Source organism: Crinia signifera, chromosome 1 (assembly GCF_055691185.1).
Source record: "Crinia signifera chromosome 1, ASM5569118v1, whole genome shotgun sequence".
In the NCBI taxonomy this organism is placed as follows: domain Eukaryota; kingdom Metazoa; phylum Chordata; class Amphibia; order Anura; family Myobatrachidae; genus Crinia; species Crinia signifera.
In genome coordinates, this window is record NC_139217.1 from 307,145,537 (window position 1) to 307,162,547 (window position 17,011).

A 17,011-nucleotide genomic window follows, 5' to 3' on the forward strand; every position below is an offset into this window, starting at 1 on the left:
ACAGTTGTGCACAAAAGTAGTACAGCTGTGTGTACTTATTTCTCTAAAAAAATAAACATTCTTGAAATAAATATAGCGTAGAAATAACAAAACCTTTATTACTGCAAAAATTGTGAGCATGAACTTTTTTTTTTGGGGGGGGGGGGGGGGAGTGCACAGCAATTCTAGAAATTTGTAATAGCTCACTCCCTTGTAAACTGGAGGGCATTCACTTCAATATCCAAACATCCAAAATAAGTGGACATCTCCATAGCACTCTTTTTTTTTAATGTCTTGATGATGATGATGATGCTGAGGAGGAGGAGATTTAGTAACTTTGGGCTGATGTATTAATCCTTAAAAAGAGATAAACACGAGTATTATATAGAGTGATACATGTCCAGTTATAAATGTCATGTTATTGGCTGTGTTTGAAAAATGTCAGTTAGGACTGGATGCATATAACTCTTTATTACCCTTGCGTTTATCTCTTTTTAAGGCTTAATACTTCTGCCCCCTAGTGCCAGCATACTCCAAAGTGCATTACAGTTGGGAACAAACACAGGGCAGCTTGCAGTTTATAGAATAATACAATCTTGATACTTAAAAAAAGTGCCACACATTGAATATTGTTCATGCAAATTTCACGGGTAACAAGTACTTAGTTGGCTTTATTATCCATTTACACTTCATTGTTGAAAGGGTTGTCTGAGTGCAGAAGCATGTAAGCTTTGTGTGGACTGTATAGAGAGGGGGTCATTTTGTGGAACAGCATCGGAGATTAAGAAGGCGGTTCAGGAATTTGTTAAAGATGAAAATATGAGTTTTCAGGAACTATTTCAAAGTTCTGAGATTACATCGACCATCGAATGATTTCTCCCCTGCACCCAAGGCTGCGATTGGATGATTATGCAAATCATCCATTCACATGCCTGCGGGGGATCGTGGTGTGCGAGGTGGGGGGGGGGGGGGGGCAAAAAAGATTACTTTCCCTATAGAAGGTAAACATTACAGGTCATTATGATGAATAAAAATTTTGCTTTGCAATTTTCACACCTATTTTGACAAATTCAATTGAAGTTGGCCCTGAAAGTGTTAAGAATAAGATGTGTTTTGTGCATATGTTTTTTAGATGATTGTAAGAAATTGGCCACATGTTTCACTGAGAGTTTTCCCAGTGGATTAATGGCTCAGGAGGCTGCCTATTTGTTTTTTCCTGTCGTTATATCTAGATAGTTTAGTTTAATCATAAACAGTTCCGGTTTGTTAGTGGCTGGCCTCAATTTGTGTCCTCACTTATTGCTTGCGATGCATTTGAATCCCAGGCTCTGTGCTGTAATGTGATGTAGGATCATGGAAGCATGCATATGCACACCCCTGCTGGCTCATAGATCAGTACAGGGGAACAAGTGACTGCATCTGGCTTGGAAGTCAGTGTATCCAGAAACCTCCCACAATCTGTAGATGATTTGATCCCTACTTCAAGAGGAAACTTTCAGAACCTTTACCAGGACCACCAATCTGCCCCTGTGTAATAGGACTTGAATATAGATTTAGTGTGGGGACAAAGTACAGTTCCTAGTCAAGGATAACATCTATTAATAAACAGTCATAAATACACATTAGCTGTATCGCTCCATTGTAGGAAATATTTAGCACGTTAAAAAGCCCTGATATGGTGATCCCACCAGGATCAGGGAATTGGAATTTGTAGGCATGTTTAATACCCTCTAACCCCCTGGCGCAGTTAGGAGATTGCCTCAACACATTGTAGGTGTATGGGCCCCATAGGACATGCGTGGCAGGGCCGCCAATAGGGGGGTGCTGTGGGTACAGCTGTCCCGGGCACTGGCCTCTGGAAGGGCCCGGGCAGCTCATTTTGCTCACCGCAACCCCTCACTGCCTCCGCTGCACTGCTCTCAATGCGCTGAACAAAGCAGGTCCCAGAGCACAGGCTTATTCAACCCAGGATGCCGGTGGCCAATTAAAATGCTGCACCAGCTTTTGAGCCAATCAGAGCTCGCGTACCGGCAGCAAATCAGAGTGGCTGCCGGTACGTGAGCTCTAATTGGCTCACCAGCTGGTGCTGCATTTTACTGGGCCGCTGGCATCCTGAGTTGAGGGGGCCTGCGCTACGGGACCTCCGGGGGGCAGCTCAGCGGAAGAGGAGCCAGGTTACGATAAGTCAAGTGAGGAGGGGGGACTGGAAATGAGTCCCGGGCCCCAAAATTCCTGATGGCAGCCCTGATGGGTGGGTTGCTTTCACATTAAGAAAAATCCCAGGTTGCTGTACATGTATTTACAATAACTTGAGATTTTGCTTTCAGTGTGAAAGCAATATCACTTTGTCCACGTATTCACCAATAGCAGCACAAATCAGTAGATTGCCCCAGTATCTGAATGTGCGTGATAACAAATGAGAACTCAATCAGGTCATTATCATATTAGCAAAAGCTTCAAAAGCTAGTCTGCTAACTTTCTGTGCATGTGTGAGAAAAAGATGTAGTTTCACTCTCTGCCGGCAGATGGCAGTGTTTTGGAGACTCACGGACACTAGACATATATATGTAGATGATGATTGAAAATGTGATGCACAGATTGACTGTCTTCTGCATAATGGCCTAACAGACCTCAATATAATCGAGCCTGTGGTCTCAAGTCAAATTGGGGAACTAACGCTGTATCTTGGCAATCATACTGAACATCAGAAATGTTCTCGAGTTTAAGTATTTTGGATTTTAAATAAACCTTGACATACTTTGGATATTTTTTCATGACATGTTTGTCATTTTAATCATCTTTTTCATTTCTTCACAGTTAATAGCCAAGATACCAAACATAACTGCACTTTGCAACTTACATGGAGAGAAGTTGCAGGTATTTAAACAATCTCACCCAGAAATAGTGAATACGCTGTTCCCTCCATTGTATAAGGAGCTATTTAATCCTGACTCCAGCACTGGCTGCAAGTGAAGACAGTGGGATTTTTCACATAGCTATGGAATGCATCACTATTAAGACAAAATAAATGTGCTCAAAAGGACTGAAGAAAACCACAAAAAGGAACAAAAACAAACATCACTGCAGCAGCACTAGGAATGTCCTGCACTTACTAGAATTATTTTTCACCGCTACAGTTTGAAGAATGTAAATATGCACCTCTGAGTGGGGCTCTCTTCTTCTTTATTAACTGTTTGATTTTCCTTTGGAACTGACAATATAACACTTTTGTTGCCAGAGGCTACTGTGGAAAATGAAAGGTATTGCAAAGTCATCTAGTAGCCGAACCATTTATCTTAATATATAGGACACTGGGTGTATTTACTTTTTTTATATATATAATTTGAGAGACAGCAATTTATAGAATTTTATTGTAGATATCAATAAGAGCATATACTTCTAAAGTATTACTCTTCTTTCTGGATTAATGTTTCAATTCTAATTTAAGTGAATTTGACTTATTTCTATGTTTTAGATGATGCATGTGTAGTGAAAATGGGATATATATATATATATATATATATATATATATACATATATATATTTCAGTAAATGCACCTTTGCTGTGGTGTAATCCTATACTTACACAAAACCTTTCTAGTTTTCTTTCTGTCTTTCATTGATAATGTTGTGTTTTTTTTCCTTTGAATTTCTGTATTTAATTTATGTGTGGGCAATCAAGTTTAAACCAACGAAGCCATTGTTTGAACAATAATTGCCAATTTAATGTATACCTACCAAATGGTAAAAATGTCACATTGGGTTATGTACAGTAAAAAGCATGCCAGGTGTGTAATGTAATGGTTAAGAATGACACAACACTCTAATACAAAAACAAATTTTCTTCCACAAAAAAAAAACAAAAAACATAACATTTACATAAAATGAAAATGTCATACATATTCTTGTAAACTTAAAAAATAACAAGATATAGTTTTGGAGAAACAAAAGAAAAAATATATTTTATTGAAATGTTCATGGTATGTATCTTTGTACTTCAGATATACAGCTGTTCCTTATAATGTGATAAAAAAAATGATTGCACTGACGTTTTTTGCTATTAGCTTAGATTAGATCTTACACAAGTTAGGTTTGCTGTTTAGGCTAAGCGTACAAAAGGAACACAAAGTATATATTTTGAAATGAAGAATGATGTTGCAAACTCATCATGGAATACTGGTATAATTGGTATTTTAATTGTAATAGAAACATTATTTGGTCTTTGGAGCCCTAGACTTGTTGCAGTTTTTTAAAGCAGCCATTTTCCATCATCCACAGAGCAATATGTAGAGAATAATATGCCCACCATAAGTCCCAGAAATCACCACTTACATACTGTAGATTGCTTTGTAGTTAACATTGTTAGATATTTTTAAATGGTAGTTGCTAAATTGTAATGGGCTAAAGGACCTTTCACGGCCAGGGGGAGGAGCAAGGCTGGGGGGCTTGCTCCTTCACTATCCACGCCACCACTGGCTGCCTTTAGTAACCAGGTGGTGAGCAGAGCGAGCCACCGTGCTCAAAGCGTGGCCAGGGCGAGCAAAGCTATCCTGCGAGGGTCCGTTTGGGACCCTTGTTCTTCGCCCCCTCTTCTTTCCTGTGACGTCAGGAGGTCCGTTAGCCTACTTCAATTTAGACCTAATTATTTTCAAATACTGAGATATGTGATGTAGGTTGAAATGCATCAAAGCTTCTAAAGAGTGAGGACGTACTCAAAAGGAGAAGTTTCCCATAGCAATCAACTTCTGCTGTATCTAGAATTTATAAAGTACATTCTATAAAGTAATGGTCAATTCTCCACTTTTTATCTTCTTCAACCAGAATGTTTGATACATTTCTCTTTTATAGAGGCCTAAATATGTTCCTAATCCCACTAGTGTTGTATTGTATCACTTATAGCAAAATGTCAGAACATTATTTATAGACATACCGTAGCATACAAACAAAGCAATACAAACAAAGTAGCATACAAACAAAGCAACATACATACAAAGCAATAAACATAAACTTGAATTATCCTACAAACTAGACAAGAGAAGCAAAATTAAATACACTAATAAGCAATGTGGGGTTATAAATGCAAATTGTTCCTAAAATTAATTTGGCAAGTCATGTTGCCTCTCATAAACTGATATTCTTCAAGAAAACACATTGCAACATTTTTTTTTTTTTATATACTTGACTACATTTGTGCTGAACATATTTCTTTCATCACATTTTACCTTAATTCCCTTTATAAATATACATGTGAATTGCATTTAGGAGTAAAATCAGCAATTCTGGACAATATAGAATGAACACAGCAACATAATTGATTGGTGATGCCCCAGTGTATTCAAACAATAAACGAATGAAGTCATTTATTATAAAATGTTCCTACTTGAATAACCTGAAATAGACTCTTTTAAGCATTTCTGAATACTATTTTGATAACCCAGCTACACAGTACTGTATTTTCTGTATTATTACAAAAGCAATAAAAATGCAAGTTACTTAGAATGTGAAGCTTTCCTGATGTTAACTATCACTACACTACACAATCATGTTCACTATCATATGTGCATAGTGTTATCATACTACTAGTTTACTAGTTCCGCTATTTTATGGTCATGTGATTTCTGTTATACAACCAGCTTCCCTAACCAGGATACTTCCCAGCATTCAATGACATCAGTGATATCAGAACAGAATAGGCTCTGATTTTCCCAGTAATGCCCATGACCAATACAGGCACACTTCTAGTTTGCCATAGCCAGTTTGCCATAGCCATACCCACAAACCGTTCAACAACCGCTTATTTGCCGTCAGCCCCTGAACTTTAATGGAAACATAAAACAGTAACATACTAATCTGATTTTTTATTTATGTTGCACAATTACATAACAAACAATATCCTTAATACATTTGAGTCCATTTGTGAACAATATAGGAACCATAGCCTTACTAATATGGCCTGAGCAATCTCCATGTCAGTGAGGTGTCACTGAGGTGTATTGAGGTTTATGTTTTGTCTCCTTTTATTGTACTCTGCATGAACAAAGAGTAGGCGGATTAACCACTCACATTGCATTGAACATCCATAAAACATGATCACATTGGACATGCAGTGGTAACAAGAGTTTTCTCTTGAGGTAGGGGTGTCAATAGATATGCTTAATTTTCCCAGAATGCTCAGTGTAAATGCTAGCGAGGTCATTGGCACCAGAAAACTACTAGTTAAAGCTTGTCTTTTAATGTCAGTAGGTAAGTGCCTGAAACTACCATTGTAAGACTATTGTTAAATAGATTTGTAAAAAATAAACTTTATTTAAAAAAATGTGCTTTATGGATATAGAAAGTAATTTTACCCTCATGAGGATATACTCATGAGAACTTGATACATTCTAGGCAGTCATTTTGATTACCAAGACAAGTATTGCGTTACAGAATAATATGCTGTTATACAACCTTCCAAGAATATAACAAGCCCCAGCACTTTGTTTCTTTCCATCTAAAGTTCTGTTTGAAAAATGTGTAATGCCTATTGATTCTGACAATTCTATGTAAGCAAATTGCCTAACCAGTTACTGTATAGACAGATGTAAACCACTTGTTCATTTACAGCTAGGGCATAATCCTTTTAAGCATAAATGTCACTTATGTGAGCCCTTTGTTTAAAAAATTAGCTCCAAGAGTCATATTCCCTGTTAATGGAAGATTACTTTGCAGATTGTTAGAACCTCAGGGTAATAGAACATTGGTCAATTAACGCATGTTGTTTAACAGTTCCCAAACATTCAGTACAACATGTATTCTTAGATTTATTAGACACTGTAATTATGTACGGTGTTGGATCTATTTATTATGTCATTTAAGAGAATTAGCACAGCATTGGGTCTCCTAAGCAATATAAAATATCTATTCAGAACATTGATGCTTGAAATATACTTTTTAACTTACAGTGAGTAAATACAACAATAAAAACTTTTCTGCATATCATTTTCCTCTTTTAATATTTGCCACAATTTTAAACTTGTAAGCAAATAAGATGAAATATTGCAGTGATCTCTACTATGAGAAAGTAGAATACTTTGTTGAGCCATGTTACCAAGGCCCGGAATACTCATTGGAGCTAATGACAAGATATTTTAATAAACAAATATTTTATGAGCCTTCTTAACACTAGTGCATGTAAATGGGTTTAAAAACATAAAGTTTTTACTACCATTCTGCATGCATTTTTTTTAAAGCATTTTTTTACATTCACTTGAATTTATTGCCATTTAAATCATGGAATACTCAATGACCCCCAATGAGCCAAAAACAATGTAAGACCCTTATGCTAAAGCAGAAATGTGTGGCTGTAAGGTAGAAAATTGCTTGAAAGTAGTTGGTTCACACTCACATGCACAGACACATCCACAAACACACACATACTTAAAATGATGGCCGCTGTGTAAATACTTACAATAATGTTATGAAACATTCAAAAATGTTACTGTTTTCCCAGTGGTTGTAGGGTGGTGTGTAAATAAGATGGAGATACAGTAGTTCCTGCAGTATGTATTGTTTTTTACATCTCTGTCTCACTAAAGTCCCGTACACATGGGGCGACTGCTAACTCTGTGCTGAGCAACGGGCTTAGCACAATTGTTCAGCACACATCGTGGTACACCCATGATGTGCACTGAACGATCTGTGCAGAGCGAGGGTTTGCCTATTGTTTATAGACAAAGCCCTGCAATCTAGCAGGAAAGGCAGTGCAAGCACTGTCTTTCCCTGTGGGCGATGGAGACGTATGGGACCACACATCGCCATTGGCCATGTCTATACACACAGAGCGATCAGAGCTTCATTTCTAAGTGATCTAGTCAGATTGCTTAGAAATGTAGTGAAACTTGCCCAATGTGTATACCCCTTAACATTTAAGATTCAATCTGACAATCACTACTTAATGCAGAAGTTGCACTGCTTACCACTAAGGGATGTTAGTTTCTAGATTATACAAACTGGAACTAAGGGCCTATGTATTAGAAAAATATACCACTTTTTACAATTCCTGTAATAGCACAGATGTCATAGTCTGGATTCAGTTTGCACAGATCTCATGGTCACACTTTTTGATACAGTCCCTGATTTGCACAAATCCTCGTGTTCTAAACAAACTGACAATCTTTTTTTTTCCTCTTATATGTATATTTTCTGTAACTACCTTTTATATGTTGTATTTATTGATGTGAGAGTATTGAATTTGACAAGAAATTGATTACACCTGCGCTGCTGAGCCTATGAGCTTTTTGCTGAACAAGAGGACAACCGGAGACACTCAATAGTAATGTAACAAATTTTATATAAAAAGAATATAAATAAAGATATATAAATTCATACAGATATATTTAAAAACAGATACAATAAAGCATGCTCAATAGAGAAATGTATAGCAGAAAACACTCTCCACTTGGATCATAAAATAAATGCCTGATAGCAGAATTATAGCCAGTCTTGTTAATTTAGCAGAGTTCAGCTGTTAAATAGCAGAGTTCAGCTGTTAAATAGCAAGGGGAGAAGGGGGGAAGGTTGCGGGGGACACAAGCCAGTAACGATGGAAGCAGGCAGATAGAATATGCACAGATGACAATAGCGCAGTACCCTTTTTAGCGCGTGTAACGCAGATGGATGGTATTCGGGGAACGCACTAATGTCCAGGACCATATGCTCACCCTCTTGAGAAAGTTCCCATTTCCAAGGGTACGAAACGCGTTGACGCCTACTTCCGCTTTACAGCAGAAACCTCCCACTGTTTGTGATCACAGCCACACGCTATCTTGGAGCCGACTCACGCTGCTCACTTGAGCTCAAACTACAAGCCAGCCGACTACATTTCCCATCAACCACTACTGCCCACGGCTCTCCATCTCAGCCGGCAGCAGATTGGAGCCTCCGTCTCTCCCCTCCGGCGGACGTCACCAAGCCATCGCTCCGGGTAGAGCCCCTGCCACCATCGGGTTCCCCGTCAGAGCTGCAGACACAGTAACATCACGGACACCGGGTCGAGCAACCTACAACATCGTGCTCCCCGGCCCCTCCAGCTATCCATTCTAAGGAGGGTGAGCATATGGTCCTGGACATTAGTGCGTTCCCCGAATACCATCCATCTGCGTTACACGCGCTAAAAAGGGTACTGCGCTATTGTCATCTGTGCATATTCTATCTGCCTGCTTCCATCGTTACTGGCTTGTGTCCCCCGCAACCTTCCCCCCTTCTCCCCTTGCTATTTAACAGCTGAACTCTGCTAAATTAACAAGACTGGCTATAATTCTGCTATCAGGCATTTATTTTATGATCCAAGTGGAGAGTGTTTTCTGCTATACATTTCTCTATTGAGCATGCTTTATTGTATCTGTTTTTAAATATATCTGTATGAATTTATATATCTTTATTTATATTCTTTTTATATAAAATTTGTTACATTACTATTGAGTGTCTCCGGTTGTCCTCTTGTTCAGCAAAAAGCTCATAGGCTCAGCAGCGCAGGTGTAATCAATTTCTTGTCCTATTAACCCTTAGTGAGATTTAGCACTCTCACTTACACCTTGCAGCAGCCATCCTTATATACGGTTTTGATTATATCATCTTTTTTGGTTAAGCCCTTTTGCTTATCTAAAACAGTGCCAGGATCTGTGAACTTGAGGGGCTCTTCTTGGGTCCTCTTACGCTCACAAAAATCCCATTTTTTCAGAGTATTGAATTTACCTTGCACTTTGTGGCACATATCATCGTTATTTTTTCTCCTTTTTTAAAGTAAACATTTGTCTTTGAATACAGGAGTTTAAATGATATACTACTGATATTTTATTAATAATCACTAGAAGAACAATCTGAATTCATACATTATGTTGGCCAAGTGGGATAGTGCAGCAGCTAGACTATGATCCTACTTAATTAGACACATTTCATCTATCAGGGAAATCTTATATGATTTTTTTATTGCCTTCACAGTCTAATCTAAGAACCTTTCACAATAGAAAATCATTACAGAAGTTGGTGCACAAGTAACTTCCTATAAAAAGTGACTTGTACCAACAAAACCATACGACATTCTGTGTCATCATTGTGGACCCACCCTGCTACACATCGCAGAGATTACTACAATGATATGATTCACACTTCATGACCCCATTCGGCCTCACCTCCCTCACGCTGAAACCTCTGGATCATGACTACTGCTGGGAGGTGTGTTGGCTGCAGGGGGCTGTTAACTGGGGGGGGGGGGGAGTCCAGCTGGGAGACTTGTCCATTCTTATGGGTGGCCGGGAGCAATAGCCGGTTTTTAGTCTTTCAACCATTCAGGTAGAGTAGGCAAGTATGAACTAAACTGCAACAATCATAAAAAAAATTAAAGAAACTGTCTGGTTACACAGATCATCAAGCAGACACCGCCTATAACGACCAATTAGTGGCAGATCCTTTGATGCCTATCTACCAAGTGATGTAGCAAATGTAGGTTGTGCTCTTAACTACAAATTGTGAAACTTTGAGGATCACATTGCAATTTGATTTCTTTAAGTATCACCTCACACTGACATATTGGACCCAATTCAGTTATTCATCTTGGTTCAATAGAAAATCTTGAGAGTGCACTAAAGCATACTGGAAATGATGTACTTCCTAGCGATGATGTTCATAAGAAACTATGTAGTACAATCCATTTTTACATTCCTTTTCTTTCCTTATGCAGTTTAATTGCAGTGCTGGGTAGATACAGACTGCTCTCAATCTCAGATATACTTAAGGAAACTCCTATATTACTACAGTTTTATAATGCCACTGTTATTTAATTTTTAACATTTATTTCTATAGTGAACACCAGGGTTGTTTTAAGGGAGCAGGCCCCTGTGCAGCCTCCTTTATACGGGCCCCTCTTCTCAGCCGGCAGCCACACAGAGCTATAATGGCACATTTTTTATCAGATTTCCGCAGCTTTGCTGACATCATCGTTGGACTCCGGAGGTGTAAGTATTTCAATAATGGGTGCACCTACTATAAATATGCCACTGGCAAACACATACTTGGCCACTCTCCTCAGCCCCTGCCCAGGTGGACCTCACAATCTGCATTCCCTATATACACAGAAACAGACACACACATTTTTTGTTTCAATTTTGTAAGGAACCGATTAACTTACTCTACCAGTATAATTTGGGAGGGAACCAGGTGTTACCCAGAGGAAAACCACAGGGGAAATATACACACTCCACACACAGTGATCATCGGTAGCACTCTGCATTAGTATATTTATATGTATTCATTTTATCCTTTTTATTTAACCATACCATTGTGATAATGACAGTTATTACCTGTGCTTTAAGCTGATAGTATGGAGAAGGAGTTTTTATGTTCAATGTAAAAGAATTGTTTACATTTCTAATGTGGACATGAAAATGTCAACATTCAGCATTTTGATATTCACATTGTTGACATGGCCTGGCATGGCATGATGGGTAACTGTTAGGGTTAGGTTTATGATTACAGTTAGAATTATTATCGACAATCTGGCAATGTGGACATTACTGTAATCTGTAAATTGACAATCTGGCAATGTGGACATCAATGTCGACATTTTACATTTCAACATACGACACGATGACCTCCTGTCCATGTTGGCATTGTGAACATTTATATATTTTGAAATCATAACCAAAGTAAGTTGTTCCGATCCAACTTAACAATATATCTGAGATCATTTTATGCAATAGTTCTGTACTTATACAGCCAATCTACCTTTAGGAGATCTCAACAAAATTGTCAGAAATTAGTTTGTCCCTGGCTGGTGTACATAAATGGGAATGCCAAATTAATATCATCAGACGTCCGTGACATACACAAGATTACATTCACACAATAATGCAAATCACAGCTACCTCATCTAAGATACAAACATAAGACAAGAAACCATGACTGCAAAAAATAATAGTTCCTTCAAAAACCAACTACACTCAAAGATGATGTGTGCCACTACTTGCAAGGTCAATTCTAAAAGTTCCAAACAAACCTTTATCACATTTAACTTGAATTTAATTATTCTAACAGGTGCTAATAGAGTAAAGAAATTTTAGTGAAGAAACAAGTTTTGCTTTTCATCATGTTGCTGTTGAATCCAAATTCACCAGAAGTAAGAACTGTATTAATATATATGCTAGATAACTTGAAAACATATTATAAACTCCATTTAAAAATCAGCTATTTATGTATAACAAACTATAATTAGCTAAGTAAATCTGAAGTACATTGACATACTACTGAAATTGTTCATGAAATAATAAAATTAACCTCTTCTTAATATAAGTTGATGAAAGTTTATTCTTTCATCACATCACTCAAATGCCATATACACACACCAAAAATAAAAAATGAATGCTGTACTGCAATAGAGTTCAGCCATGACTATTAATAATCTCGACCTGTCTATATCAAGTGAGTCACGGTTTGATAAACATCACCAATAAAAAGCATTTGTGACTGAACACAAGGAATCTAATCAGAATATACATGTCCTGTTTTACAGCGACGTGTTGTCCTATAAAAGGCTTCTAAAATGAATTGAATAATACTGCACATACATTACACTCAATGCATGCACTTGGTGAATGTATCAGGGCACATTAAATGGTGGAGAGTGGTTGGTATTATTTATACATAGTTTGCACTGTTTGAATTCAATGGCTCGTAAATGTGCTTTAAGATGGTTAAACACAGCAGCAATAATTGTAAATGCACAGTACCAACTTGTTAAAATTGTGGATATGTATGCTGTCTTTTGTAATTTTGTGTAAAGAATACTTGCCGCTTTTTATTTTTTAATTAAAAGAATTATTAACAGAAAAAAATCCTTTGTTTTAGAAAATCCACATTGAGGTCAGACTTATGAGCATATTTTCGGCCTCCGTAGAATTAATTTATCCTCTTCTCCACTTTACTATTTGTTTTTTCCTGTCTGAAGTAGCAACCTTCAAAAGGATTATACAGCAAGCAAGGACAGATGGGAGGCTACAGAGCACAGACGATACCTTAAAGGCTGCTCTGCCTTAAAACCCAGCTCATAAAAATCACTTGTATCTGTCTTGATTAGACTTTGAGCTTAGCAAATCGGAAGCCAGAGGATTATTTTGTCAGCCTCTTTGGGGAATAAAATGCAATTCAGTGTACTCCTTTTGTAAACCAATCAATAAAATAAATTATTTAGTTTTTGAAGAATATGAAAAGCAATTGTATTTAAAGGTTGTTAACACTATCATCAAGGAATTGATTGCTATGGAACTCTGGCAAACAGATAATCTGACTAAATGTTTATATTAAATGGGTTATCTACCTTCAGGTGACTTTAATTCAATATTGGTTCTAGATATCCTCCTGCCACTTGTATTAAATACAGGTATATCCCATACAGTCTATGTCTGTGCTTCTCATATATATATATATATATATATATATATATATATATATATATATATATATATATATGCATGTACACAGGCAGTGGCACTCCCAGGACTTTTTTATGTGCTTCAAATCAAACTGATGTTTCAGGGCAAGAAAGACCTGTTTTCAAGGTGTTTATGTGCACCTTGAATACAGGGTTTTCTTGCCCGAAATGTCAGATCGATTAAAAGCACAAATGAAAAGTCTTGATGTTTAATTTACCCAGAAGGCACCCCCGGCAGAAGCTTCACAAATGTGAGTGCTGGGCTGACCAATAATGTATACAAAATATGTATGTGTATTTATATATATATTACACATATATAGACCTGTGGATGGGCGGCGTTCGCTTCTGAGTATTATCCGAGTGCCACCGATCCACAGGTCTAAGTAGGACACGCTGTTCATATACATCGTCTCCACAGAAGGCACCGGGCCAGATTCTCTGTATGCAGTGAATATACTATCTTTCTTCTTGCTCCCGGTTAAGTCATCTGAAGATGGAATAACCTTTTTTATGCATTGGAAAAAGGGATATCACCCAAACTATAATTTTTCCTAATTGGAGATACCTGAAATGGATTCCTAGACATTTTAGAAGTTCATATTATAAGCAAAGATGACATTAAGCACATTAATGACATTAAGGCTCATTTAGTAACACTGCTTGCAGGTGCACAATTTTCTCTCAAGCATAAGAACCAATGAACATATTGCCTATGTATACTGTATCTAGCAGAAATTAGTAATGAAAGCAGGCATATGATTGGTTTATATGGTTAGAGTATCCAAATGCAATAATAATAAATAAGCCTGATTGATTTTAAAACATGCCATCAACTTGCAATTTACTGTACAACTAGAAATGTGTGCCTTTCCCACTATATTTATTCAATACTACGTCAATTCATTGAAATTAATTTGTATGAGCCTATTAATGTAAAGATCATGCATTTGCTGAAAGCACAAATTTGATACTAATTTTGACACTAGAAGTGGTCCCACCAGCAAGTTTTATTTATTAATATGCTTATTTGTTGATGTGATTAATTATTTTTCTATGTTAGTATGAAAAACTTCTGATTGGGGTTGTCCAAACATAATTTATGTGTCTTGTCCACCAGGACAGGATTCTGGGAAAATGTAGCCCAACTGCTTAAAATACAAACTACACAATATTTCTATGGACAATACATCTGTAATCTGTAAGATGTTTTCTATTTTGATATTGAAGGCTATCCATAAAATGTAAATGAACATTTTAAAGTTCGGAAAACTGACGTTACATAACGTGCATATTGTATGTCATATACTTTCAAAAGCTTCCTTTTCACATCACCCGTGATTAAAACATCCACATTCCTTTAAACACTGGCTTGCTTTTTAGTACTAAGTGTTTGCAACTGACTTAAGAACTCTAGGCTTTTTTAACATATATAATATTTTTCAAGTGGCCATACTGTTTTTAGTGCTGAATTAACCATTAATAAACAGGTTCACAGGCTCTCAGCCTCTAGCACCAAAGAGATTTTACTACAGCAATAATATGTGGAATTCATCATGGGAATATTGGGTACAGTATGTGAAAAGGAATAACTTTCTAAACTATAATCTACTTATCTTGTATGGTATTGTTAAGTCCTATTTTTATGATTATTTAATTTAATGAAGATTATCCGAATGCACATTAATAGTGCATCCTGCATCTTCACACAGTGTCTAAATGGACTTTTGACATGTAAAAGCTGTCATGAATAAGGCATGATAAAGGGTACTATTGTATTCTAGTCTAATGCCCAAGGTCTATGACAGAATGTACAGTAGTTACAATGCTGTTGATTTATTGCTATTAATACAGTACAATACAATAAACACAAATTTGCTACTGTAGGGTTTGGTACATTTTGTTAATGTTCAAAATATTGACATTCACTGTGGTGACATGTTCATAATATCGGCAATAACCATATCAATACTCTGATGTAATGTCGATACTGTGTTTTTGGTCAAATTTTAACTTTAACCTTGACCATAATGCTAAAGCTAGGTCTAAAGGGAATGTTGATAATTATGGCAATTTCAACATTTCTAATGTCAACATTTTGTCAATGTCGACATTTTGACCATGGTGACATCATTCCTGGAGACATTCTCATTCTATACCCTACAGTCAGCTACATTACAGCTCGGCAGTGTGCCTTGTGCTAGCACCAACCTCTGAGTGCATGATGTCATGATGATGCACAGAGAGGGCAGGGCACTGTGAAGTGCAGAACTTCCAGAGTCTCCGGGGGTGCTTCGATCTGCTGTATAGACTTCAAGGCATCCATTGCATGATCAGGGCAGTACTGCAGCAACGATCATGGCTACAGGGTGCACTGCAGGCATCCTGCTAGACAGCACTGTGCAACTGCACCACTCATGCAACCCTAGTGAACCTGTTAGGAGCAAATTATATAAAAAAGAGCAAAAAGGCTAATTTGCTCTAGAATAAACCATGTTGAAATTGAAGTGACATAAATACATTTATTTACTTTTTGGCAGGCAGTGGAAATTCTTACTGCTTTTACATATAAAAGTTAAAGACTAGGCAGCTTTTCAGATGGAAATATAGAGTTAACATAGGAAAAGCCCTACACAACTCTCAGCATATTTAAAATCTGCCCCGCCTGCAGTGCAACATGATTTTGGCAATGTGTCCTTTTTTTGCTCCTATCTTATTACCCATTGTTGATTTGTTCCTACATCTTAATGAGATCCTATGTTGTAATTTTTTTGTCTTTATTAGTAAGCAGTAAATCATAACTAAACAGATACAGAAGTAGCCTTTGTCATATCCATCTGTTCTGATCACTGACAGGTGTATCTTATAATCTTCATTTATTACATGGCAGTATATTGTGATCAGTATTAATATGGTGCATGGTACTTAATATGTTTGCGTGTGTCAGAATTTATGACCTACTTATGAACTTTTTGTTCTTGCATTTACTATACAGTACAATCATACATTATATATTCAGAAAAATGGTCTAGAGCACAATTCCATTATAAGTATATATGGAAACTTAAAAATAAAAAAACCTGACATCTGAAATGTTTCCTTGTCTAAATATGTTTCCTCATTGCTGTAGATTATGGTGGGATCAAAAGTAAAAACTAAAGCATTTAATTCAAAAATGAAATGTTTACCAAATGGATCAGTTATTTATCTAATTTAAAATGTATTAATGTGCATTAAATAATTAAATATATTTGCACTAACTATTTTCCTGAGGGAATTATGGTAAGCTTATTTACATAGCTGTACCCTAAAGCCATATTTGATATTTACCAAAATTAAGCAATGATAATGATGGTGGCAGTGGGGATGACGATGATGATCATAATGGATGATGATTAAATGGTCTTCATAATTATAAGCTGATATTGAAGTGTTAAAAACATATATTATATGACTAATGCAGGTAAATGTATTACTATGTTAATTTTCATATATATATGTATATATAAACATAGTTAGCAATATTGTTATTAGAATATATCTAGTAATACCATAAATAAAAAAGTATCA

At 36.7% G+C, this 17,011-nt stretch overlaps 1 protein-coding gene across 1 annotated transcript in view; it reads left to right on the forward strand.

Annotated features, from left to right (window-relative positions):
* The window catches only part of RORB (RAR related orphan receptor B), a 213,335-nt gene extending 205,071 nt beyond the window's left edge, over nt 1-8,264 (forward strand). The window contains exon 10 of the mRNA XM_083186110.1: nt 2,797-8,264. Within this exon, the coding sequence (XP_083042236.1) occupies nt 2,797-2,952 (156 nt within the window). The 3' untranslated portion in view covers nt 2,953-8,264. The remainder of the gene's footprint in view (nt 1-2,796) is intronic.
* The last annotated feature ends 8,747 nt before the right edge of the window (nt 8,265-17,011 follow it).